The sequence below is a fragment of the Ranitomeya variabilis genome, chromosome 1, assembly GCF_051348905.1.
Source record: "Ranitomeya variabilis isolate aRanVar5 chromosome 1, aRanVar5.hap1, whole genome shotgun sequence".
NCBI classification, from domain to species: domain Eukaryota; kingdom Metazoa; phylum Chordata; class Amphibia; order Anura; family Dendrobatidae; genus Ranitomeya; species Ranitomeya variabilis.
In genome coordinates, this window is record NC_135232.1 from 900,269,178 (window position 1) to 900,293,590 (window position 24,413).

Genomic DNA, 24,413 nt, shown 5'->3' on the forward strand with positions numbered 1-24,413 from the left:
CAGAGCATTATATATGGCACAGATTTATATGGCACATCTATGGGGCAACGGTGCAGAGCATTATATATGGCACAGATTTATATGGCACAACTATGGGGCAACAATGAAAAGTGCAGAGCATATATGGCACTGCTTTATAAGGAGCATCTATGTTACATATAGTTATTAAGGTTGAAAGAAGACTGTAAGTCCATCTAGTTCAACCCATAGCCTAACCTAACATGCCCTAACATGTTGATCCAGGGGAAGGCAAAAAAACCTCATGTGGCAAAGAGTAACTCCACCATGGGGAAAAAAATTCCTTCCCGACTCCACATACGGCAATCAGACTAGTTCCCTGGATCAACGCCTTATCAAGGAATCTAGTGTATATACCCTGTAACATTATACTTTTCCAGAAAGGTATCCAGTCCCCTCTTAAATTTAATTAATGAATCACTCATTACAACATCATACGGCAGAGAGTTCCATAGTCTCACTGCTCTTACAGTAAAGAATCCACGTCTGTTATTATGCTTAAACCTTCTTTCCTCCAGACGTAGAGGATGCCCCCTTGTCCCTGTCTCAGGTCTATGATTAAAAAGATCATCAGAAAGGTCTTTGTACTGTCCCCTCATATATTTATACATTAACATAAGATCACCCCTTAGTCTTCGTTTTTCCAAACTAAATAGCCCCAAGTGTAATAACCTATCTTGGTATTGCAGACCCCTCAGTCCTCTAATAACCTTGGTCGCTCTTCTCTGCACCCGCTCTAGTTCAGCTATGTCTTTCTTATACACCGGAGACCAGAACTGTGCACAGTATTCTAAGTGTGGTCGAACTAGTGACTTGTATAGAGGTAAAATTATGTTCTCCTCATGAGCATCTATGCCTCTTTTAATACATCCCATTATTTTATTTGCCTTTGTAGCAGCTGCCTGACACTGGCCACTGAATATGAGTTTGTCATCCACCCATACACCCAGGTCTTTTTCATTGACGGTTTTGCCCAGAGTTTTAGAATTAAGCACATAGTTATACATCTTATTACTTCTACCCAAGTGCATGACCTTACATTTATCCCCATTAAAGCTCATTTGCCATTTATCAGCCCAAGCTTCTAGTTTACATAAATCATCCTGTAATATAAAATTGTCCTCCCCTGTATTGATTACCCTGCAGAGTTTAGTGTCATCTGCAAATATTGAAATTCTACTCTGAATGCCCCCTACAAGGTCATTAATAAATATGTTAAAAAGAAGAGGGCCCAATACTGACCCCTGTGGTACCCCACTGCTAACCGCGACCCAGTCCGAGTGTGCTCCATTAATAACCACCCTTTGTTTCCTATCCCTGAGCCAGCTCTCAACCCACTTACACATATTTTCCCCTATCCCCATTACTCTCATTTTATGTAACAACCTTTTGTGTGGCACCGTATCAAAAGCTTTGGAAAAGTCCATATATACTACGTCCACTGGGTTCCCTTGGTCCAGTCCTGAACTTACCTCTTCATAGAAGCTGATCAAATTAGTCTGACATGAACGGTCCCTAGTAAACCCGTGCTGATACTGGGTCATGAGGTTATTCCTCTTCAGATACTCCAGCATAGCATCCCTTAGAATGCCCTCCAGGATTTTACCCACAGTAGAGGTTAAACTTACTGGCCTATAATTACCGAGTTCAGTTTTTGCCCCTTTTTTGAATATTGGCACCACATTTGCTATACGCCAGTCCTGTGGTACAGACCCTGTTATTATGGAGTCTTTAAAGATTAAAAATAATGGTCTATCAATGACTGTACTTAGTTCCTGCAGTACTCGGGGGTGTATCCCATCCGGGCCCGGAGATTTGTCAATTTTAGTTATTTTTAGACGCCGCTGTACTTCCTGCTGGGTTAAGCAGGTGACATTTAATGGGGAATTTTTATCACTAGTCATTTTGTCTGCCATGGGATTTTCTTTTGTAAATACTGATGAAAAAAAGTCATTTAGCATATTGGCTTTTTCCTCATCCTCATCCACCATTTTACCCAGACTATTTTTAAGGGGGCCAACACTGTCATTTTTTAGTTTCTTACTATTTATATAGTTAAAGAATATTTTGGGATTATTTTTACTCTCTCTGGCAATGAGTCTCTCTGTCTCAATCTTTGCTGCCTTGATTTGCTTTTTACAGAATGTATTTAATTTTCTGTATTTATTTAATGCCTCCTCACTACCTACTTCCTTTAATTCTCTAAATGCTTTCTTTTTGTCCCTTATTGCGCCCCTTACAGCTCTATTTAGCCATATTGGTTTCCTCCTATTTCTAGTATGTTTATTCCCATACGGTATATACTGTGCACAGGTCCTATCCAGGATGCTAATAAATGTCTCCCATTTTCTTTGTGTATTTTTGTGTCTCAGGATATCGTCCCAGTTAATTGCACCAAGATCCTCTCTCATCCGTTGGAAATTTGCCCTCCTGAAGTTTAGTGTCCTTGTCACCCCCCTACTACCCATCTTATTAAAGGTTACATGAAAACTTATTATTTTGTGATCACTATTCCCCAAGTGACCCCCAACACTTATATTTGATATGCGGTCTGGCCTGTTGGTTAATATTAGGTCTAGCAGTGCCCCCCTCCTTGTTGGGTCCTGAACCAGTTGTGAAAGGTAATTGTCTCTCATAGTTGTCAAAAACCGATTACCTTTGCTGGAACTGCAGGTTTCTGTTCCCCAATCTATTTCAGGGTAGTTGAAGTCCCCCATAATAATGACTTCTCCTTGAGTCGCAGCTTCATCTATTTGCTTTACGAGGATATTCTCCATTGCTTCCATTAGTTTTGGAGATTTATAACAAACCCCTATCAGTAATTTATTATTTTTTCCCCCTCCCCTTATCTCCACCCACAGAGACTCTACATTTTCATTAGATTCACCTATATTATCACGCAGGATGGGTTTTAAGGTCGATTTTACATACAGACACACCCCACCCCCTCGCTTATCTGTACGGTCATTTCTGAAAAGGCTATAGCCCTGCAAGTTAACAGCCCAGTCATGGCTCTCATCCAGCCACGTCTCAGATATCCCCACCATGTCATAATTATGCTCCAACAACATTAGTTCTAATTCATCCATTTTGTTGGCGAGGCTTCTGGCATTAGTATACATGCACTTGATGTTACTCTCTGTACCTCTATTCTTTCTTAAATTACTAACTGTTCTAACCCCACCCCCCATGCCACCGCCACCCCCAACTTCCTTATTTGTGCCCAGGTCTCTATCTGCACTATCTTCCCCTCCTATAAAATGAATACCCTCCCCCCCAATCCCTAGTTTAAACACTCCTCCAACCTTCTAACCATTTTCTCCCCCAGCACAGCTGCACCTTCCCCATTGAGGTGCAGCCCGTCCCTAGCGTAGAGCCTGTAGCCAACTGAGAAGTCGGCCCAGTTCTGCAGGAACCCAAACCCCTCCTTCCTACACCAATTCTTGAGCCACTTATTAACCTCCCTAATCTCCCGTTGTCTCTCTGGCGTGGCACGTGGTACAGGCAGTATTTCGGAAAATACCACGTTGGAGGTCCTTGCTTTCAGCTTGCAGCCTAATTCCCTGAAATCATCTTTAAGGACCTTCCACCTACCTCTAACTTTGTCATTTGTGCCAATGTGCACCATGACCGCTGGGTCCTCACCAGCCCCTCCCAGTAATCTGTCCACCCGATCAGCGATGTGTCGGACTCGAGCGCCAGGTAGGCAGCACACCGTCCGACGATCCCTGTCTTTGTGACAGATTGCCCTATCTGTTCCCCTAATAATTGAGTCCCCCACTACCAGCACCTGTCTGGCCTGCCCTGCTCTCCTTTTTCCCTCCTTACTGGAGCAGTCACTCCTCCGGCTTTCAGAGGACATGCCTGGCTGCAGCAGTGCTACCCCTGTACTGGCACCCCCCTCATCTGCCAACTTAGCAAACTTATTGGGGTGTGCCAGATCAGGACTAGCCTCCCTGGCACTCTTCCCTCTACCCCGCCTTCTATCTGTCACCCAGCTAACTGCCACACTGTCCTGCAGCTCCATCCTACCATCCCCCTCCTCATCTATCCCATTGAGCGTCTGCTCTGTGAGCAGAAGACTCCTCTCCATGTTGTCTATGGATCTCAGTGTTGCCAGCTGCACATTTAGATCCAGTATCTGGGTTTCCAAATGCACAATGTGCTCACATCTCGCACAGCAGTATGCACCCTCGACCGGCTGGTCAAGGACTGCATACATGTGGCAAGATGTGCACTGGATGGCATTAACAATTGTGGAGCACATTTCCTAATGGGGATTGCACCACACAGAAAGGTTAATTAAAAAAAAATACAAAGTATTAATTAAACCAAAAAAAAAAAAAAAAAAAAAAACAGAAGCAATTCCTCCCTTGGAAACTCCCTGATTCCAAAGTCACTGAATCACAAGTCACACACTTACCGCCGTTCACACTTACGCTCAGGTCACACTCAGCTCGCTCACACTCGCTGTGCTGAAGATTTATAGATTTTTTTTTTTTTCTCTATCTCCCCTCAACAGCAATCCACCTTGCTGTTCAGATGCACTTCCAAAAAAAAAGCAACATGGGGCAACAATGAACAGTGCAGAGCATATAAGGCACAGCTTAATAAGGAGCATCTATGGGGCCATAATGAACAGTGCAGAGCATATATGGTACTGCTTTATATGGAGAATCTATGGGGCCATAATGAACGGTGCAGAGCATTGTATATGGGGCATCTATGGGGCCATAATGAATGGTGCACAGCAATGGCACAGCTTTATAAGGAGCATCTATGGGGCCATAATGAACGGTGCAGAGCATTCTATATGGCACAGCTATATATGGAGCATCTATGGGGCAATAATCAACGGTATGGAGCATTATATATGGCACAGCTTTATATGGAACCTCCTTTGGGGCAATAATGAACGGTATGGAGCATCTATTTTTATTTTTGAAATTCACCGGTAGCTGCTGTATTTTCCACCCTAGGCTTATACTCGAGTCAATAAGTTTTCCCAGTTTTTTGTGGCAAAATTAGGGGGTCGGCTTATACTCGAGTATATACGGTAATTCATGTTACTGGTAAATTTTGGTCAAATATGTTTTGCGTTTATCTATCACAATATCGAAGATTTGACAAAAAAATTGAAAATTTTGCAAACTTCAAACTTGAAATTGAAAATGGCCACATTTTGGAAATTACACCCCTATGTGAATTTATCGACAGGTGTAGTGACTATTTTGAATCCATAGGTGTTTTCCAGAAACAAGCAGAAATAGATGTTGCTGAGTGAAAATTAAGCGGATTCTCATTGCTACAGAAATGCAAACGTATGGACCATTGGATTTGGTAGCGCAAAATTATCTAGATTTCTATTGGAGAGCGAGGAGCCATAGTGTTTTCAAAGCCTTTCTGCTACCAGTAACATGAAAGCCCCTATACTTCCATTTAGAGCTGACGGACCTGAGTGGGGAGTTGTTTTTTTTGTCAACTGAGATGAAAATTTTTTTGGGAACATTTTACATAACATCTTGGATAATATTTATCCTGCGCTCTATGCTGAGCACTTACATCAGGGTTTCCATCTACTGTAAATCTCAAAATGATGTGATTCATCTGAAACCCCCTGAGGGATCTATTCAGTATAATGATGCAGCAGAGTTACTCTGGACTCAGTCTGGCCTCTGTTCAGAGGTGTTCTTCTTTTCAGTGCTGCACAAAACTGTGGCCGACCAAGCTTTTATGCACGCTTAAAAAGAGGGGCACAGCTGGATTATAGTCCAGACGGGGTCCACAGTGTCTCCATCTGCCTCATTATAGAGAATCTTCCGCCACAGATTTAAACTGAAATCCCAGTGAAAGCGCTCAGCGAAAAGAAAAGGATAAATGTGAGTTGAGCCTTACTGTGATCTTTGAAAGGCAGAATAAACAAATCAACAGAAGGTGAAGAATTGTTTTTATTTATTTTTTACATTGTTCCTCATGCGGTATAAGAGATAAGGCGGCTTTATTCTTCGGGTCAGTGTGATTACAGCGATATCAAATTTATACAGTATATTTCTATTTGGCTGCTGTCACATACTAAAAAAAAACATTTTTACAAAACAATGGTTTTGCATTGCCATATTTTGAGAGGTAAAATGTTTCTATTCTTCTGCCGACAGTCATGTTTTTTTGAGCAAAAAGTTGACGTTTTCATTGGTAACATTTTCGGGCACATTTTTTTATTGCTTTCTATTCCAAATTTTGGGAGGGAGAAAGAGCAAAAACTAACCATTCAGGAATATATTTTTATATGCTGTTCACCGTTTGGTAAAAGTGATATGTAGCTTTATTCTTCGGGTCAGTTGATTATAGCGATACCACATTTATATAAATTTTGGTTCTGCTGCTTTTACACAATACATTTTTTTTTTTTTAATTGTTTTTGGCATCACTATATTACGAGAGGTTGAGCTTTTTTATTTCTACATTAATGGAGTTGTCTGGCAGCTTGTTTTTTTTTATGGGACAAGATTGCGAGATACCATTTTTATTTACATTTGTCTTTTATAGTGTTTTATTCCACCTTTTGTTCAGTGGTATGATAAAAAAGCATAGTTTTTTACCACTTTTATACGGTGTTCATCAAAGGGGTTAACTAAACTAGTGTGAACGGTTTATAGATCAGGTCATTCCGAACATGACCATACCAAATTGATGTACTTTTTGTTTATTTTTTTACATAAATATACCGTATATACTCGAGTATAAGCCGACCCGAGTATAACCCGACCCCCTTAATTTTGCCACAAAAACCTGGGAAAACTTATTGACTAGAGTATAAGCCTAGGGTGGGAAATGCAGCAGCTACCGGTTAATGTCAAAAATAAAAATAGATACCAATAAAAGTAAAATGAATTGAGACATCAGTAGGTTAAGTGTTTTTGAATATCCATATTGAATCAGAAGTCCCATACAATGCTCCATACAGTTCATGATGGCCCCATAAGATGCTCCACACATTATGGCCCCATAAGATGCTCCACACATTATGCCCCATAAGATGCTCCACACATTATGCCCCATAAGATGCTCCTCATATATGCCCCATAAGATGCTCCTCATATATGCCCCATAAGATGCTCCTCATATATGCCCCATAAGATGCTCCACACATTATGGCCCCATGAGATGCTCCACACATTAGGGGCAGCATACGATGTTTCACACATTATGGCCCCATAAGATGCTCCTCATATATGCCCCATAAGATGCTCCATACATTTGCCCCATTTGCTGTTGCTGCGATTAAAATTAAAAAAAAAAATCACATACTCACCTCTCTTCGCTCAGGCCCCCGGCACTTGCGATAGTCACCTTCCACGTTCCATCGCTGCGCGCTGCTCTGTCTCCATCCTCTGCACTGACTGTTCAGGCAGAGGGTGGCGCACACTAATCGCGTCATCGCGCCCTCTGACCTGAACAGTCACAGCCAGAGGATGGAAGACAGAGCAGCGTGCAGCGGTGGAACGGGGGACAGGTGACTATCGCGCAATGCTCCCTCTCCCCTGATATACTCACCTGCTCCCGGCGCGGTCCCCTGGCAGCGTCTCACTGTCAGATGGTCTCGGGGAGCCGGCGGCATCTTCCTGTGTTCAGCGGTCACGTACCGCTCATTACAGTAATGAATATGCGTGCATATTCATTACTTTAATGAGCGGTACCACGTGACCGCTGAACACAGGAAGAGCTGCCCGGAGACCATCGGACATGCAGGGACCGCGCCAGGAACAGGTGAGTATATCACAGCCGCCGCTCCCCCTCACTCGCCGACCCCACACCAACACTGACTCGAGTATAAGCCGAGAGGGTCACTTTCAGCCCAGAAAAGTGGGCTGAAAATCTAGGTTTATACTCGAGTATATACGGTATGTATTCATGTTTCTCTTTTTTTTTGTGTGTGTGTTTAATATTTAAAAAAAATAAATAAACTTTTTGTTTTACTTTTTATTTAGTATCTCTTTGGGACTTTAACTTTTATTACTTTGATCACTGGTATAAAGCACTGCAATGCATTATACCTATCAGTATTACACTGACAAAATGCCTGTTATAGGGGCATGGTCATGGAAACCATCGACCACTATGATGTTACAGTGGATGCTGATTGGAAGGGAGAGGAAGCCCATCGCCACTTCTGCATTTTTTACCCACTCCTGGTTTTAGCTTACAAATTCTGAGGTAAAAAAAACCTCAAATACTTAATGTGTGCACATAGCTTTAGAAGTCGGCTGTTTTCCTGTTTTCCCACTCTCTGAGCTTGTTATATTACCGGCCTTTATGCCAATTGCATCGAAAAAAATTAATATGCCAACTGCATGAGGTAGACCAATCATAAGCCTAAGGCAGTATTCCACAACTCCAGTCCTCAAGAGCCACCAACAGGTCATGTTTTCAGGATTTCCTTAGTATTGCATAGGTGATAGAATTATTGCCTGTGTAGGTTCTGCAATTATCACCTGTGCAATACTAAGGAAATACTGAAAACAAGACCTGTTGGTGGCTCTTGAGGACCAGAGTTGGGGAACACTGGCCTAAGGTGTCATTCAGAGGAAAAAAAAGGACACGCACCCAGAATGTGGTTTCTCCTATGAGAAATGTGATGATAGGCAGCCTTGCTCTCAACCCTGATCTGCGCAGCTACTGTTTACAGTAGAGCAGAGTTGAATGTTAACAAACATCTTCAGCATTTCAGCATTCATCTCACAGCAGTCAGTGTGGAAGGGGAAGATACAGCTGAGCTATCATTACAAACTCCTCCAGCTTTTGTCCTGCAGCAGTCAGTGTGGGAGGAGAGGGAGTAGAGCATATCTAAAGTGCTTTGAAAATGTATTCATACTCTGAACTTTTTCACATTTCTTTACGCTACACCCACAAACTTAAATTCATTTTGTTAGTATTTTATGTGATACACTAACACAAAGTAGCGAGTATTTGTGAAGTTTAAAGAAAATGATGCATGGCTTTCTAAAAATTTTAAAAATTTAAATCTGAAAATTGTGACATGCATTTGTATTCAGCCACCTGTAGCCTAATACCTATTAGTAAAATCCTGGGTGACTAATTGCCTCCAGAAGGCACATAATTAGTAAATTCAACTCATCTGTGCAAAATGTATTCTCAGTATAACTACTGCTGTTCTGTGAAGGCCTCAGAGGTTTGTTTGAGGACATTAGGGATAAAACAGTATAATGAAAACCAAGGAACACATCATACAGATCAGGAATAAAAGTTGTGGAAAATAGTTAAGCAGGGGTAGATTATAAAAATATAGCTCAAGCTTTGAACATCTGACGGAGCACTGTTCAATCCATAATTCAAAAATGGAAGAACCGTGGCATAACTGCAAACCTACCAAGACATGGCCATCCACCTAAGCTGACATTCAAAGCAAGGTGAGCGCTAATAAGCTGAAGCAGCCAAATGGACAATGGTCACTATAGAGAAGCTATAATCAACTAATAATGGTCTATTATATATGTATGCTTATACTAATATCTCATTCCGTCCGTATCATTAATAGCTCTCCTGAGCAATGAAACAGAAAGCACACTTTGAACTATGTAAAATATTCAATCCTTTTTATTAAACACATTAATAATAAAACACACCAAAATGTTAAATCAAAACAGTATCCCAAAGTGTAAGGGACCGACAGGCTACTTAATCATCCACAGCAAGTAAGTATAGGCATAATTAAACAATGAGATGCACCTAAACTGTTTATAAGTCCCCTCTAATATCACAAGTGCTAAATAGCATCTTTTGGATAGGGGCAAATATACCTAGTGCTTTGGCTCATTATATGGGTATTCAGACTATCGTAGTTTACATTTCCGTAGTGTACCTCGCCCATTCAAAAATCACATGGGTTTGCTATAAGCCGTGAATTACAGCCTCAAATGTCACTGAACACATGCACTGATATAGTACTTACATAGCTGTGTGAAGAGTGCCCGGTCCCTCTTACCCCCTGCAGAGATCGACAGCACAGGTGGGAGAATTTGTCAACAGTACAACTATTAGTTGTATAATCCACAAATCTGGATTTTATGGAAGAGTGGCAAGAGGAAAGATATTTTTTAAAGCAAGCTATAAGAAGTCCCTTTTGCAGTTTGCAAAAAGCCATGTAGGTGCTTTGGTCAGATGAGAACAAAAATAACTTTTTGTGCTACATGCAAAAGGTTACATGCGGCAGAAAACTAACACTGCACATCACCCTGAAACAACATGCCCACCGTCAAACATGCTGGTAGTAGCGTCATGCTGTGGGAATATTTTTCTTCAGGTAGATCAAGGAAGCTGGTTGGAGCTGATACAAAGAAGGATGGAGCCAATTACAAGGTAATCCTTAATGAAAACCTGTTAGAGGCTGAAAAAGACTTGAGACTGGGAAGTAGGTTCATCTTCCAGTTGGACAATGACCCTAAACATACTGCCAGAGCTACAATAGAATTGTTTAGATTAAAGCATATTCCTCTGTTTGAATAACCCATTCAAGACACAGGACTAATCCCATTAAGAATCTGTGGCAAGACATGAAAATTGATGTTCACAGAAGATCTCCATCCATTCTCACTTAGATAAAACTTATTTGCAAATTAGAATGGGCAAAAATTTCAGGCTTTAGATGTACAGGGCTCGTAGAGACATACCCTTAAAAACTTGCAGCAGTAATTGCAGCGAAAGGTTGTCCAACAAAGTATTGACTTAGGGAGCTGAATATAAATGCACATTACAATTTTCAAAATGTATATTTTTAAATTATTTAGTAAACCATTTATAATTTCCTTGACAATTCACAAATACTTGTTACTTTGCGTTGGTACATCACATAAAATCCAAATAGAAAATATTTAGGTTTATAGGTGTAATGTGAAAAAATGTGGAAAAATTCATGGTGTTTTCATATATGCAAATTGCCTCTTCTGAGAAAAAGAGGACTTAACTCTATAGCGCCACCTGTTGGAAGTAGCGATCCTACAAGTCACAATCAACCCTTTAACGAGTCATGCAATATGACTTAGGATAAAAGCCAAATCAGTATCTCAATAAGCAGACACGGTGTTTGAAGCATGGTGCTTTCAAGGCACTGTATATGTCATTACAAATAGCTCAGCTGCAGCAGCTCTCTCACAGCAGTGTCAGCTCTGCTATACTCCCTTCCCCCCACACTGACTTCCATCACATGAAAGCTGGAAAGGTTTGTAATGACACTCAGCTCTTTTCTACTCCACACTGTAGCTGCAGAGATCGGAGCTGAAAGCAGAGCTGTCTAACATTTCATGTCTCAAAGGTCTTGTGACCTTCTGGAGTCTTGTTCTGTTTTTTTCCCTGCACTCCTGCTTATGACTGGACAACGCTATACAAATGAAATAGTATACAACTCCAGAAACAAATCTCTGCTAACACCCCGCTGAGCTTATCATAAATTATAACCTAAAATAAATAGAATCTCCACAACGGAGATGAGAAATGTAATAATAAAAACAACGTTCTAGTCATCTCTGCAGCCTCTTTTGCAAGAAGTGGCCAAGTGCTCAAACTGGTCCTCAAATGTAATTTTTAACAAACTTTGTACACAATAAACATAACAGAACATTATGCAAATTCACAATTAAGTCAAAACAGTATATATAGTAAACTAAACTGAGACACCCCCACAGAGCCAAAGATGCTGTCAGTTTTATAGGAGGACAGGTCAAAAGTTCCTTGATATAAAATATAACAAATCACACACATCTTAAAGGGAACCTGTCACCTGAATTTGGCGGGACCGGTTTTGGGTCATATGGGCGGGGTTTTCGGGTGTTTGAGTCACCCTTTCCTTACCCGCTGGCTGCATGCTGGCCGCAATATTGGATTGAGGTTCATGCTCTGTCCTCCGTAGTACATGCCTGCGCAAAGCAATCTTGCCTCGCGCCCCGCAGTATGCTTTGCCCAACTGCGGGCAAAGCCGAAAAGCATTAGTGCGCATGCGCCGGCGCACTATGTCCCGGAACACAGCGAAATACTTCCGGGACATAGTGCGCCGGAATATAAACCAGCTCACCCGTGATGCATAAACCAAACCTCGGGAGCACAGACCCGCTGTGTCCAGGCGTATAAAGTCCAAAAAAGAAAAGAATGTCCAGCTTCTTTATTCACAAACTTTAAACATGGAGGATACAGACTTCAGCATGATAATGGTCATGATTAAGGGAGCTTAGTCTCCAGAAACGCGTTGAGATTCTTACCCATATGGTTCGTGCTGAAGTCTGTATCCTCCACGTTTTAAAGTTTGTGAAGAAAACTCTTTTTTACGGACTCAGTGAAGCTGGGCATTCTTTTCTTTTTTGGACCAACTGAGGACCCACAGCAGCAACGGACACTTGCAATCTGGTGATTCATCTAATGTAGGAGTTGTGGGGTGTAATACCGAACATGAGATCTTGTATTGGTTCTCTTTATAAAGAGTGCAAACCGAGGCTTTAGCTGCACTAGACCAGACAGGCTGCCACAGTTGGGGTGGAATTACCTTAGGAAGAAATCTCTCCCAGTTAAGGTACCTTCACATTAAGCGACGCTGCAGCGATAGCGACAACGATGCCGATCGCTGCAGCGTCGCTGTTTGATCGCTGGGGAGCTGTCACACAGACCGCTCTCCAGCGACCAACGATGCCGAGGTCCCCGGGTAACCACGGTAAACATCGGGTTACTAAGTGCAGGGCCCCGCTTAGTAACCCGATGTTTACCCTGGTTACCAGCGTAAAATGTAAAAAAAACAAACAGTACATACTCACATTCGTGTCCCCCGGCGTCTGCTTCCTGCACTGACTGAGCGCCGGCCCTAACAGCACAGCGGTGACGTCACCGCTGTGCTGTACTTTAACTTTACGGCGCTGAGTCAGTGTGGGAAGCGGACGCCGGGGGACACGAATGTGAGTATGTACTGTTTGTTTTTTTTACATTTTACACTGGTAACCAGGGTAAACATCGGGTTACTAAGCGCGGCCCTGCGCTTAGTAACCCGATGTTTACCCTGGTTACCAGTGTAAAACATCGCTGGTATCGTTGCTTTTGGTGTCAAACACGACGATACACGCCGGTCTGACGACCAAATAAAGTTCTGAACTTTATTCAACGACCAGCGATATCACAGCAGGATCCTGATCGCTGCTGCGTGTCAAACTAAACGATATCGCTAGCCAGGACGCTGCAACGTCACGGATCGCTAGCGATATCGTTTAGTGTGAAGGTACCTTTAGTCATTTAGGAATGTCTAGTAAATGACCCCCTGGGAGGAATTACTTAGCACTGTACATATCAGACTCTAGTGGACGGGACCCTCGTACACAGCTTTTCAAAGGTCCTCTTTATAACAGATCTTTCACCACTCCTCGCACCTCTTGTGTTCTCCAAGAAACACAATTCTGGAGGGTTTTTATTCTATGAACTCTGTTATACCATTCTTCTGTTATTACTCCGAAAAGTTTAGAAATAAATTACAAATGGCTGTTACCATTCCTCCTGTAAAAGGGAAGTGTCCCAACATAGTCTAGAACAGTGAGGGCTTGTGCACATGACCATATTATGATCCGACAAAATATCGGAATGCTCTAGGACCAAAGTTATGCTAAAGGGCTGAGCACATGTCAGAATTTTTCCTTGAACCACATCAGTACGAAGAAAAAATTGCTGCATGTCTGAGTTTGATTCAATATACAGATCGCATACGGCCACTTAAGTCAATGAGTGTGTGTGAAACACCGGACTGCACCGGATGACATCTGAGTGCAGCCCAATTTCCATGGACTGAAAGATTTAAGATGAAGAAAATTGTTTTCTTTATCTTCTCCTCAACCGAGAGAATTGGAGCACAATCTGTCCATACTCTGATCAGAGTGTTATTTGCATAAATTGCCCAATTCTCTCGGATGAGAGAAAATACGCTTGTATGATCCTAGCCTAATGAAGGGGACACAACCCGCCAACTAGTAACACCCTTGTCATTTTATTCATACATTTCTAAGGGGAATTACAGAAAAGTGGCACAATGCAGAGTTATAATTAAAAAAATACCTAGAATCATTATTTAATGGGTAATACATGGATTTATTTAGGCAGAGGTGTGCGGAGAGCTGGGGGTCCTGGTTACAGATACATGACGCTTCCCCTGTACATTTTCTAGCTGACAGTAACAGGCTTCTTATTTAATATGCCATTTTTTTCTCACTAGCTTCTGCTAATATGTGGCTGCTCTCATTGCTAAGTGTTCTATGAATGAATTAGAGAATCTGCAGCGTGACTCACATGGCGGAGACATGGACCTTACATCATTCTGCAGGGACGGACGGACGGACAGCGTTCACATACAAGTATACCCAAGCACACAGAGATTATATGTGGGGTAGCTGAGATCAGGTCATAGAGGGATGGAGCGGACGGGTTGGGAACAGCCTTGCACCTTCTTATGTTCTGCAAGTCATTGGGATTACAGTAAGTCATAGTTTTGCAGCTCGGCGAAAATATTCTGAGATCATTATATCATTCATGTATTGATAAAAATGATGGCTGTCATTTATGGAAAAAAATAAAATCCATGTTGGCAACTCTGGATAAGACACAGTATTATTGCCTATCTGTTTAACCTTTGCAGGGAAATGTATAGAGTGTGTTAAAGCAATGACTTTTACTTTATGGTGAACGCTACATTGCCTGCAGCATAACATAAAATATACAACACTCAGTATACTTTCATATTTACCAAATACAGCACAAAGCTAAACCTCCTATACTATAATAGCAAATTGGTGCAAGAAAAAAGGGGACTGTCTGGCGTTTTTTGGCACATCCCCATGAGGTGAGAGCGGCTAACCTCCAATACAGACACAGCACCAGGCCATGCTCACAGGACTGAACAAACCAAATGCACAACTTCTGCAGCTGCACCGGGGCCCAATGGGTTAGAGGGCCCAATGGCACCTAAAAAGCAGTTAATAGTTTCCACCTTCTAATATACGGCATCTAAGGGCCGTACCATTATTTATTAAAGGGAATCTGTCAGTAGGGTTTTGCTATATAATCTGAAGAAAGCATGAGGTAGGGCTGAGACACACATTTTAGTGAAGTGTAACTTATTAGACTGTGTACTGTTGTTTCAATACAATGACTGTTTTATCACCAGGAGTTTTTCACTGCCTGGACTACAGCTCCTGTGAGCCCTGGTCTGACCACGCCCCCTCCTCTAATCAGCAGCTGTAAAACTGTGGGGTGGGTGAGGTTAGCTTTCTGAGCACTGCTACATGCTACATCTAAAAACCCTGACTGTGTAAGACCTGCTGCACCCAGTAAACTAAGTGATACATCATTGGAATCAGGGTCTCTCTTACTACATTATGCTGCTCTCCAATAGGTTAGCAAAAACCCAGTGACAGATTCCCTTTAATTGTTAGAAAGGCATTGTGGGGCTACTTTATGCAAATCTTACAGAGAAGAAAGGGCCCATAGATAATTCATGCACAGTGGCCCTCTACTGTGTCCCCACTGCATACGCTTCTAACAGATGTCAGCCAAGCGCTTGTTCAGATGGCTGCTGAAATCTGCGGCATGATTATTCTTGTGTGGAATTCAAGGATATTCAACACAAATTTCCCCTTTTGCAAAATAACACATGCAGATCTGCCACTTCTGGACTCCAGCCTAATGTTTCCTCATTTTCCCACTTTAATGAAATTTGCTGAAATACCTTGTGCAGCATTGTGATCGAACACACTATATCTTCATATCTCTTAGCAGCTACTTACCTGCAAAAGGAAAAAACAGTATTAATAACACAGTAACATACTGATCTGTCACACCTCAGTGTGTTACACTATGGTAACAAAAGCTTAATAATTGTATATTGTACAAGTTTACAATTTACTTTATATTTCACTTCTTCCAGATTTGTTTGCTTTTAGTGAAAGGGAGACTTGTCGGAAAGGAGGGTCCCAGGTAACTTCTCCCCATCTGCTCCCTTTGACTGACAGGTCATTGGAGGCCCTACTGCAGACAAACTAGTACTACATGGCAATAGAACAGGTCTTTTTTTTTATCTCCTTGCGATGTCCATCCGTGTGTTATGCAGGACCAGTTCTACTTTTGAACGTAGCCATTACATTTACCACATAATATACTGAAAAATGGAAAAAAATATTTGTAAAGTGAAAGGAAAAAAGTGTTATCATGTGCACCCGACATTGGACATCCAGGTATGTCAAATGTACATCCACTTTTGTGATTATTTTATTTAGTGCTTCAGTGCTAAAATTTAAAAAAAATGAAGCAACACAAAAGTTGAGCATCTTGATCCTACAGGCAGAATCTCTTATAACTAGTAGCAAGAAGTCAGGAAGAGGTGGCAGAGTATGGATGCAGGATTACACTACACTGGGTTTGCTTGTTGTCTGTTGCCTACAAGATATATGTGGTGCCTTGAAAAAGTATTCATACCCTGTAAATGTTTTCATAGTAATTTGAGAAAGTTATGAAATGTCCTATAAATGTCTGTTCTGTTCCTGATCTAAGGATCTCAGCTTTTGAGATGAATCTGTGCTGCACTTTATGTACATGCTTAGTAGTGGCCAGTACTGTGGAGTCGTGGTGGAGATGAATCTGTGCTGCACTTTATGTACATGCTCAGTAGTGACCAGTACTGTGGAGTCGTAGTGGAGATAAATCTGTGCTGCACTTTATGTACATGCTCAGTAGTGGCCAGTACTGTGGAGTCGTGGTGGAGATGAATCTGTGCTGCACTTTATGTACATGCTCAGTAGTGACCAGTACTGTGGAGTCGTAGTGGAGATAAATCTGTGCTGCACTTTATGTACATGCTCAGTAGTGACCAGTGCTGGGGAGTCGTAGTGGACATAAATCTGTGCTGCACTTTATGTACATGCTCAGTAGTGACCAGTGCTGGGGAGTCAGAATGGAGATGAATCTGTGCTGCACTTTATGTACATGCTCAGTAGTGACCAGTGCTGGGGATTTGGAGTCTTGGAGTCGGTAGTCAGGGAAATTGAGGAGTCGGAGGTTTGGCTTACCGACTGCACAGCCTTGGTGCGGAGGTTTATTTCTACCGTGTATGCAATCCATTTTTACTTTACCTGCATTTGGGCAATGACATTTGTTTGTGAAGGTGTGCAAAGCCTGGGTTTCATGTGAGTGGCAAACTGGCCGAAAAAGCCACAAAAGAGTAGGCTATTTTTTTGTAGTTGGTAAGAATTCATTAGAATATTTTTAGCATTAAGAGAATGACCTTTACAATCTTGGCGTATTGCTTGGAATAGGAATACAAAAATGACCCAATCTGCCAAGCTTAGAAAGAGATCTGGGAATGTGAATTGCTTCCTGATGGTGTTTTGAGCACCACAAGAAACATTTAAAATAGACAGAAGGAGGTCACTGCTTGGGAATGCAAAATCTGATTATTACACGAGATATGCAGAGAGTGAAGATCAAGGACAGGCCATGAGCAATGTACGAGTAATACATGCAGAAATGGAAATACAGTTCAAGAGAAAAGTGCACAAACCTAATAACATGATCTACTCTTTTGGGGAATACCATGTAGTATAATATAAAAGGGTAAGATAGTAGTAGAAGGAGATCATAAAAATGTATTATATTGCAGCACAGTAGTAAGCACAGTTGCTTTGCGGTGCTTGGGTCTAAGGTTCAAATCCCACCAAGAACATCTGCAAGGAGTTTGTATGTTCTCCCGTGTTTGTGTGGGTTTCCTCCGGGTTATCCAGTTTCCTCCCACACTCCAAAGACATAGTGATAGGGAATTTAGATTGTGAGTCCCAATTGGGACAGTGATGATGATGTCTGTAAAGTGCTGTGGATTAATGGCATGAGCAAAAAATAAATAAACATTGTATGTGCTACACCACATGATCACAGATCCCCCTTCTTTTCATTCTATAAAGCAACTTCCCAGTTCACACTAAAGACTTAAAGGGTTTGTTTGAAAACTGTAAAAAAAATTTAGGCATGGATTGATTATATATAGTAAACAAGCTGCTCCGGATGTCTCCGCCAACTCCACAAGCGGTGTCTGCCCGTTTTGGACGTCACAGAACCATTACAGCCTGTAATTGGCTACAGACATTAGTTGGTTAGAAGAGTGCATCATTGGAGAATCCAGAAGTATTGTTAGATTATACGCTTTTATAGTCACCTAACCTTCGAAGCAGCCTGTGTTAGATCTGTGGGGTGAGTATGCCACCTGTCCTGTTCACGTAATTATCTCTACCCTCCACCCTCCATGTTCTACCTCATCTTCATCCCTTCATCTTCTCTGACATCTTACCTCATAACTGTGTATAAAAGTGGTTAACCCCTTAACGACCGTGATACACCTTTTAAAGGCAGCAGTTAAGGGTACTTATTCCTCAGCGCCGCTTTTTAACGGCGCTGTGAAATAAGTGTATAGCGTCCCCCAGCGTCGGAAATTCTACCTGGGGTAGCCGAGATCCCAGAGAACATGGTTCAGGTCAGTTTTTACCAACCCCAGTGTTGCAATCGCCCTACTCACAGAGTAAGCGCGACCGCAACAAAAGTGTCAGATTTCCCATATAATTTCTCTCTCCTCTGATGTGATCTAACACATCAGAGGAGAGAGAAATGGGGTCCCCGTGCCACCCCCGGTATCTCCGGTGTCCCTGGGCCCTCCTGCCTTCCCTTGGTACTGACCCCCAGTCGCCGGTTTCTTCTGCCAGGAAGAAATTGGTGGGCGCATGCGATCTACCAGCCGGCACCAATAGGAAATTTTTCCTATTGGTTTATTTTGATCACTGTGATAGACCCTATCACAATGATCAAAATAAAAAAATAGTAAAATCAAACCCCTCTTTATCACCCCCTTAGTTAGGTAAAAATAAAAATGTATTTATTTCTATTCGTCCGTTAGGATTAGGGCTAGAGTTAGGGTTGGAGCTAGTGTTAGGGTCGGAGCTAGTGTTAGGGTCGGAGCTAGTGTTAGGGTCGGAGCTAGTGTTAGGGTCGGAGCTAGTGTTAGGGTCGGAGCTAGTGTTAGGGTCGGAGCTAGTGTTAGGGTCGGAGCTAGTGTTAGGGTCGGAGCTAGTGTTAGGGTCGGAGCTAGTGTTAGGGTCGGAGCTAGTGTTAGGGTTGTGCTTATGGTTGGGATTAAGGTTAGGGTTGGGATTAGGTGTGTGTTAGGGTTAGAGTTGAGGTTAGGGTATTGGTTAGGGTTGGGATTAAGGTTAGGGGTGTTTTAGGGTTAGGGTTGGAGTTAGAATTGGAGGGTTTCCACTGTTTAGGTACATTAGGGGTTCTCCAAACGCGACATGGCACCCACCATTGATTCCAGCCAATTTTGTGTTCAAAAACTTAAATTAGTGCTCCCTCCGTTCTAATCCCTGCCATTCACCCAAACAGTGGCTTTCCCCCACATACGGGGTATCGGTGAACTCAGGAGAAATTGCACAAAAATTTTGTAGTTCATTTTCTCCTGATATCCTTGTGAAAATTTAAAAAATTGGTTCCAAAGTAAAAAATGTTGTGAAAAAAAGTAAAATGTTAATTTTTTCCTACCATATTGCTTTAGTTCTCGTGAAGCACCAGAAGGGTTAATAAGCTTCTTGAATGTGGATTTGCGCACTTTGAGGGGTGTAGTTTTTAGAATGGTGTCACTTTTAGGTATTTTCGGTTATATTGACCACACAAACTCACTTCAAATGTGAAGTGGTCCCTAAAATAAATGGTTTTGCAAATTTTGTTGCAAAAAAGAGAAATTGCTCTTTAGATTTTAACCCTTCTAACGATGCATATGTAAAGTAGACATGTGGTAAATGTTATTTCATTAAGTTTATTGTGTGACATAACTCTCTGGTTTGAAGTCATAAGAATTAAAAGTTTTCAAAATTTTCACCAAATTTCCAATATTTTCACAAATAAATACAAGTCATATCAAACAAATTTTACCACTATCATGAAGTACAATATGCCACAAAAAACAAACAATCTCAGAATTACTGGGATCCGTTGAAGCATTACAGTTATTACCACATAAAGTGACACTGGTCAGATTTTAAAAAATATTGTCCTGGTCATGAAGGTTAAAATTGGCTGGGAAAAGAATCTGTGCGCACAAAGGAAATAATTTCATCCAGACAGCAACATCTACAATAAAAACTGGTATCTGCTCTAATTCACCCACCACTGGCTGCCTACCTACTAGACCTAAACATACTTCACTGGAACTTGTTAAACCCCCCCCCTCTTTTCCACACAGTCCCTTATCATCCCCCCTTCTCCACACAGCTCCCTCATCATCCCCCCTTCTCCACAAAGCCCCTCATCATCCCCCCTTCTCCACAAAGCCCCTCATCATCCCCCCCTTCTCCACACAGCCCCTCATCATCCCTCCTCCACACAGCCTCCTCATCATCCCTCCTTCTCCATACAGCTCATCATCCCTCCTTTTGTACACAGCCCCTCATCATCCTTCCTTCTGCACACAGCCCCTCATCATCCCTCCTTCTCCACACAGCCTCCTCCTCATCCCCTTCGCCATACAGCTCCTCATCATCCCTCCTGCACACAGCCACTCATCATCCCTCCTTCTCCACACAGCCTCATCATCCCCCTTCTCCACACAGCTCCTCATCATCCCTCCTTCTGCACACAGCCCCTCATCATCCCTCCTTCTGCACACAGCCCCTCATCATCCCTCCTTCTCCACACAGCCTCATCATCCCTTCTTCTCCACACAGCCTCATCATCCCTCCTTCTCCACGCAGCCTCATCATCCCCCCTTCACCACACAGCCCCTCATCATCCCTCCTTTTCCATACAGCCCCCTCATCATCCCTCCTTTTCCATACAGCCCCTTCATCACCCCCCTTTTCACACAGCCCTCATCATGACCCTTTTTCCATGCAGCCCGTCATTATCATCTCTCCTTCTCCACACAGCCCCTCATCATCTTCCCTATACAAGCCCCACTCAAGTTACATCAACCCTTTCCAAAATACATCCTCTCACCACTCTCACTGAATCCTGGGTCTTCATTCCTATTTGTTCAAGGGTCCATTGTGAAGCCCCTCAGTCCTCTCCTCATACAGTTCCATTGTGCAGCCACTCGGTCCTCTCCTCACGGGGCTCCATGGTGCAGCCTCTCATTTCATTCCTCTCCAGCAGCCTCAGAACAACGCTGCTTCCTGGTCACTGGTCTGATGGAGGCCCCGCCTCTTCCGGTGACATCATGCCATTGCCCTCAAAAAATCAACTCCGCTCTAGAGGCTCTGTGCTGAGTGCAGTGCAGTCTCACAGCCTGTGGCTCTGTGCTGTGCGTGGTGTGTTATTCCACACCCAGTGCCGGCCGTCTGCACTGTTCAGCATTAAGTGATGTGAGGTGAGCGCTTTCTCATCACCTGCTGCTGCCACTTCTATTGATCTCATTCAGCACGCCACAGCTGATAGAGCGGTGAGCACCATGAGATCAGTAGAAGCCGCAGCAAATGATGAGAAAGCGCTCACAATTGTTGCTGAGCAGTGCAGATGGCTGGCACCAGGTATGGAATAATGAACTCACCGCTGGGTGCATGCAATCCTAATACAGGGCAGAGCACTGTTGCTGGTGAGGGGGAGGGCTCACTGGGAGGCGGGCCCACCGGAGGATTCTACGATCTCCCGGTGGGCCAGTCCAACACTGAACACCCTATTAAATAAAAATGGAAATTGCCCTTTTCTATGTGGAAGAGCTACAACTGCTACTTCTGAATAAACTCTAAATACTGTAAAAAGAATATACAAAAATATTATCTACAGTACAGACCAAAAGTTTGGACACATCTTCTCATTCAAACATTTTTCTGTATTTTCAAGACTATAAAAATTGTACATTCACAATGAAGGCATCAAATCTATGAATTAACACATGTGGAATTATATACTTACCAAAAAAGTGTGAAACAACTGAAAATATGTCTTATATTCTAGGTTCTTCAAAGTAGCCACCTTTTGCTTTGATGACTGCTTTGCACACTCTTGGCATTCTTTTGATGAGCTTCAAGAGGTATTCACTGGAAATGGTCTTCCAACAATCTTGAAGGAGTTCCCAGAGATGCTTAGTTGTTGGCCCTTTTGCCTTCACTCTGTGGTCCAGCTCAACCCAAACAATCTCGATTGGGTTCAGGTCTGGTGACTGTGGAGGCCAGGTCATCTGGCGTAGCACCCCATCACTCTCCTTCTTGGTCAAATAGCCCCTACACAGCCTGGAGGTGTATTTGGGGTCATTGTCCTGTTGAAAAATAAATAATGGTCCAACTAAACGCAAACCGGATGGAATAGCATGCCGCTGCAAGATACTGTGGTAGCCATGCTGGTTCAGTATGCATTCAATTTTGAATAAATCCCCAACAGTGTCACCAGCAAAGCACCCCCACACCTCCTCCTCCATACTTCACGATGGGAACCAGGCATGTAGAGTCCATCCGTTCACTTTTTTCTGCGTCAAAGTCATGATGGTTGGAACCAAAGATCTCAAATTTTGACTCATCAGACCAAAGCACAGATTTCCACTGGTCTAATGTCCATTTCTTGTGTTCTTTAGCCCAAACAAGTCTCTTCTGCTTGTTGCCTGTCCTTAGCAGTGGTTTCCTAGCAGCTATTTTACCATGAAGGCCTGCTGCACAAAGTCTCCTCTTAACAGTTGCTGTAGAGATGTGGCTGCTGCTAGAACTCTGTGTGGCATTGACCTGGTCTCTAATCTGAGCTGCTGTTAACCTGCGATTTCTAAGGCTGGTGACTCGGATAAACTTATCCTCAGAAGCATAGGTGACTCTTGGTCTTCCTTTCCTGGGGCGGTCCTCATGTGAGCCAGTTTCTTTGTAGCGCTTGATGGTTTTTGCAACTGCACTTGGGGACATTTTCAAAGTTTGCCCAATTTTTCGGACTGACTAACCTTCATTTCTTAAAGTAATGATGGCCACTCGTTTTTCTTTACTTAAAATTTGTATTATGGCAAGAAAAAAAACAGCTAACAGTCTATTCAGTAGGACTATCAGCTGTGTATCCACCAGACTTCTGCTCAACACAACTGATGGTCCCAACCCCATTTATAAGGCAAGAAATCCCACTTATTAAACCTGACAGGGCACACCTGTGAAGTGAAAACCATTTCCGGTGACTACCTCTTGAAGCTCATCTAGAGAAAGCCAAGAGTGTGCAAAGCAGTCATCAAAACAAAAGGTGGCTACTTTGAAGAACCTAGAATGTAAGACATATTTTCATTTGTTTCACACTTTTTTTTTTAAGTATATAATTCCACATGTGTTAATTCATAGTTTTGATGCCTTCAGTGTGAATTTACAATTTTCATAGTCATGAAAATACAGAAAAATCTTTAAATGAAAAGGTGTGTCCAAACTTTTGGTCTGTACTGTACATTAGGTGTGGCTTAAAGGTTTACTTTATCTATAAGGGGCACATGCCTAGATATGACCATAGCTGATCTAAAAATCAATTTTTTTGAATCCTTTAGCTTTGTAATACAAAATTTAAAGGGACCTTTCACCTACAAAAATGCTATTTACCTATAGGGGTAATATGGGTGCAGTGGGAACAAGGAAAAAATGAAGTTTTATTCTTCTTGAAGCCACTTGCTTCTAGCCATGAGGGCAATGCATGTGGCTGTGACAGTCACAACTCACTGGCCAACGAGTGCGCTGTTAACTTATCCAGCAGGCTGTCATTCAAGGTGCAGGGAAAGTGATAACAGCATGCTTGCTGGGTAGCAAACGACCACCATTACAGTCTTGTGCACCACCCTAATGACTGGAAGGAAGTGGCTGCAGGGAGAATATAACTTCACGTTCCCCCTATAGTTGCTGCTACAGTTAGGCTACTTTCACACATCAGGTTTTTTGCATCAGGCACAATCCAACGAATGTTGAAAAAACTGGATCTGGCTCAGATTGTGAAAAACTGAAGCGATGGATGCGGGTTTTTTTACGGATCCGACTAGCATATCCAGATAATTGGATTAAAAAAATTTGGAGCATGCTCAGTTTAAAAAAACGGAATCCAGCATTTTCCAGATCCGGCACCTTCCGGCTCGCATTCTTCTGTAGCAAAGAGCCGGAAGCGCCAGATCCGGCGCTTCTGGCTTTTTCGCCGGAGACAAAAAACGTTGCTATGGACATTTTTTCCAGAAACCGGAAATGGCAGATTTGCTGGATCCAGCGAAAACTGAATGAAACGCAATGTCATCCGGCGCAATCCAGCACTAATACAAGTCTATGGGGAAAAAAATGGATCCGACGGCAAAATTCACAGGATCCGTTTTTTTTTTAATTTAGCCAGATTGAGCCTGA

At 42.5% G+C, this 24,413-nt stretch overlaps 1 protein-coding gene across 2 annotated transcripts in view; it reads right to left on the reverse strand.

Moving 5' to 3' along the window:
• ANK2 (ankyrin 2) overlaps window positions 1-24,413 on the reverse strand; it is a 648,838-nt gene that overhangs the window by 601,280 nt on the left and 23,145 nt on the right. For both annotated transcript variants that reach the window (XM_077278822.1, XM_077278815.1), the window contains exon 2: window positions 15,779-15,836. In XM_077278822.1, coding sequence (XP_077134937.1) covers window positions 15,779-15,790 — 12 coding nt within the window. In that variant the 5' untranslated portion in view covers window positions 15,791-15,836. The remainder of the gene's footprint in view (window positions 1-15,778; window positions 15,837-24,413) is intronic.